Source organism: Atta colombica, unplaced genomic scaffold (genome assembly GCF_001594045.1).
Source record: "Atta colombica isolate Treedump-2 unplaced genomic scaffold, Acol1.0 scaffold228, whole genome shotgun sequence".
In the NCBI taxonomy this organism is placed as follows: domain Eukaryota; kingdom Metazoa; phylum Arthropoda; class Insecta; order Hymenoptera; family Formicidae; genus Atta; species Atta colombica.
Window position 1 is genome coordinate 432,549 of NW_017259325.1, and position 4,236 is coordinate 436,784.

Here is a 4,236-nt window from a genome sequence, read left to right on the forward strand (position 1 = left end):
ATATTATAACTGAGTATTATAACTGAGTAAATAAAGTAAATATACATATAAAATATATTATTTATAATAGATATTATGAAAATTAATTTTTTAATGTTTAAGTTTTAATGTTTAAGTTACTTCTTTAAAAAAGTTTAGCAAGGTGATATCCTTTTTTTCAAACTTGTAAGAAGAACCAAATTCGGTATGCATGCGGAATCCATCTAAGATCATGAGTTAATAGTCAATAGCACGTTCAGCAGAAAAAGCAGTTTCACAATTGTTGTAAAATTCTTTAATATGATTGGTCTTGCCCTTAGTTCCTTACTGGATCTAAATGTATAAATGTATAAACAGTCATATTGAAGAACTTTACAACAGTTGCAAAATTGCTTTTTCTGCTGAAACGCAATCATAATTCTCGCAATAAAATGCACAAGTAGCAGCATCCTATAATACAAAATTTAATTTCTCATTTTAAAAGTTTATAAAGATATCTGAATATTGATATTTTTGACCATTGAAATCAAATATTGCAATTATTATTTTTCGCAAGATATTAATTTTTAGTATAAAATATCTGTTAATAAGTGATTGATAAAATCGATTTATGTACGAAATCTTTTTAAAAATATTTTTTATTTAAATTTTGTGGTACAATATATATTTTATTTAAATTTGATGTTATTATTTTGAATTTAATTTTTTTTAATTTTATTTTATTTAATATAAATTAATTAAAATTTAATTTTTAAATTATCTCTTCTCAGAGATTATTTTATACGTTATCCTGATAACCGTCAGCATACATCGATCAATACATAATTTGCACAAGTTGAAAAGAATTAATTAATTAGAATGTGACATAAATTGAGTGTATATTTTATACACGTTTTTTATTTAACCGCTGCTTTAATTTAAAGAATCATTCATCGTTTTTTTATGTGTGTGTATACGAAGAGATAAATTCTTAATCGCGCATTGACATATTTTGATATAATTTGGTGAGATTATTCATCTATTGAGAGATCCTTTCATTTAATTGTATTTATATCGGAAACTACGCAATTTATTAATAAATCAGATACAACTTTATTAGAATTCCTTTAATTGGAATTCCAAACTCGTCGAGTCAAATTCAATTGCTCAAAATTTCGTAATTTATCATAATTTCACAAATGTTCCCAGGAATAATAAGGTACATGTAAAATAGCATATAACATCCGTAATTGTATCTCATTAAAATTTAGTGTTCTGTATATGCTATTTTTTTCGTTTTTTAAAATGAATCTAAAATATGAAAAGTGCCATGTCAATAAAAATGTCATGTCCCATCTCGCTCAATCATTAAGTGCCATGGCAATTCGATCGATCGTAAATTTCATACATTGCAATTTAAAGTTAAGTCGTATTGCTACATAATTTACATATTCCATAACATATATAATATTGTGTTCCGAGTTTAATCGGACATTAAACTTTCAAAATTAATAGTGATATAAATAACGTTTAAAAACTTTGTTATATAATCTAAAGTACTATTTTTATTTATCCATTATTTTTACTATTTTATTCTTTAGCAATATTGATCTCGAGTTATATGTACATATATATATATATATATCCTTTCCGTCTCCAAGCTATGTGATCAATTCTAAAGAATAAGTCATAAATAGATATTCTTGCAAAGTGTTCTCGTTATGGGTAAAACACAGGCAAATGCCTTGGCTATCTGTTCTGCTTTAATTTCTGCTTTAGTGCTCATTGATCGATAATTCAAAACAATGCTTTAGCATGTGGCGAGTAAGTGCACCAGTTCAGTATTCATCTAACGTTTCTGTGGTTTTTATCCAAGATACGTATATAGCAGTAGACTCCTTTCTCGTATCGATTTATCAATGCAATTTGAAACTACGAGTTAGTATTGTCTTACACCTTAAGATTTATATCGTACATAGAGAAACATAAGATCAATCACTTAAATCTATTTGCTTTCAACAGAGATAGAGAAAGAAAAAAAGTAAAAAAAAATTTAACAATTTTAACAATTTTATTATCTTGCTTATGTTTGTTATTATAGAGATATTAAAGCACACTAAAAAATATATATTGATTAAATCTATATTTTAAAAATGACATCTCGAAATAGATTTTTTTAGTATTCAAAATTATTAAAATAAAAAAATGTTTAAGTTTAGATTTGGCATAAACGCGAAATTCGAAATCTTCGTTATATATTAAAAACAAAAATGATTTAACATCTTCTGTCACAATTAATTTGCAAATTTTTTTTAGATGAATCGAATTTCAACATCATGCGTCAGACGGGTCATCGGCGAATCATCCCCGGGACCACCCTATACCATGTATCACATTTTTCCGATGACGCTGTCGGTAGTACCGATGGCGTATCGTACTCTTCGCGCAAGCTCCATTTCTCAGGAAGGCTATTGATCCACGCCGACGTTTCGGCCGACGATCGGACGGTAGAGTGCCACGGACGTCGGACTGTACGCCGCCCGTAAATAATCGTACGGTGTGCCGTGGCGAATTTAATTTGGATTTAATTTAATAATAAGACGCGGATAAAGGCATCCTTTTAGCATTCAGGGGTAGCACAAGGTAGCAGTGTACCCTGAAGATGGTCGGCGGAGTGACGGAGGGTGGACCTCTTATTCGACCTGTCGAGCCCGGTGAGTGCCGACGACGTGTCACGCAACGTTCCCACCTGACGTCCCTTCCGAAACCATCCGCAGTTGCTTCCTCTTTTTATTATTGATACACAATTATTATGACATCGGCAGATTCATCATCTGTTCGTAATAACGAATGCCTCCCCAATATCATTTAGAATTCGGTGCACTGACAGCTGTTAGCTTTCGTCTCTCGGTCATGATCGTTCTAAATCATCAATTCCTTGAAGAATTACAGCAACGATTATATTTGCCAAATATGTTAAATCGAATTTCATCCTTTGTGCTTTTGATCATGGACATGATTGTCGAAATGTTGTTTGCTTGACGCGCAGTTCCGTCATGGAAAGAGCTGGAAAGTTTGAAGGAGTCATGCATCTCAATCGACTAATCCTTTATTACAGAATCTGATATCCATGGGAGTAATAATTAACATAAAGTGTTATCCAGCAAACGAAAATGGATTAAAATGGATTAAAATTTTTTTCTATTCGAATGCATATTTTAAATAATGAATACTTCTGTTTTTGGATTCAATTGGATTCAATTAGATTCAATTGGATGCAATTGGATTGAAAAACTGTATTTCTTATTCAAAATTTTGAATTGAACAGTTTCACAATTCGTGTTGTGCACATAGAAAAGGCTAATATTATTTTTAGATTGAAATAGAGATGTACTCCATGCAATTCCTATATGAATAAAAATGCATTCAAGATTGAAAAGCATTCAGTTTAATATTCGTGAATCAATATTTCTGAAAATCTGAATCCATTTCAATTCATTTCAATCCATTCTCGTTGCTGGATGTCACGCGATATGTTTGGGAGGTAACAATTAATTGTTTTACTTTATGTTTCATTACACGCTTACATTTCGCATCATTGAGGAGATATGGCAATATAGAGAATTAAATCTTACTTCATATTTTTGTATAAATAAACATCATATGGTCTCTTTTTAGAATATACAATCATATGATCTCTTTTTAAAATATGCGACAATTATTTGCTCTTCCGTTGTTCTCATATTATATTACATGTACAGTACCATGCTGTTCGCGATAAATAGATGCGCAATTACGACAAAATCGAAATCGAAAGGCACACATGCGTACGATCAGTGGATCTCAGATGGATCGGGTTTTTCGCGCATGCGTAGCGAATTTAGTCTTATTATCAATACAGTACTCTATTTAAGAAACAAACGTCATAACTAAAAAAAAAAGTTTTCCAGAAAATAAGTTTGAATATTTGGATTTATTAAAATTTTGTAATATTAATTAAAAATTGTTGCAATTTTGTGTAATAATTGATATAAAGAAATAAAAGTAGGATCCCGAGAAAAAAATGTTATATATAGATATGGATATATTCTATATATAATTATATATAGTTGTATATTTAAATGAAAGACTACGAGTCGAAACAAACTGGTAATTGTTAATAATTGACGCTTAATATTTAATAATTAAGAAATACAATAAACAAAAGTTTCCATCCTTATCACGTCATCTTCAGTGTTAAAATAATTCTGATAAAATTAAAAAAATAAAAAAAATTTT

The 4,236-nt window shown here is 29.5% G+C and overlaps 1 protein-coding gene across 1 annotated transcript in view; it reads left to right on the top strand.

The window, feature by feature from the left end:
- Positions 1–2,463: 2,463 nt before the first annotated feature.
- Positions 2,464–4,236, top strand: part of LOC108688353 (synaptotagmin-4) — a 4,486-nt gene continuing 2,713 nt past the window's right edge. Inside the window, exon 1 of the mRNA XM_018194591.1 lies at positions 2,464–2,672. Within this exon, the coding sequence (XP_018050080.1) occupies positions 2,621–2,672 (52 nt within the window). The 5' untranslated portion in view covers positions 2,464–2,620. The remainder of the gene's footprint in view (positions 2,673–4,236) is intronic.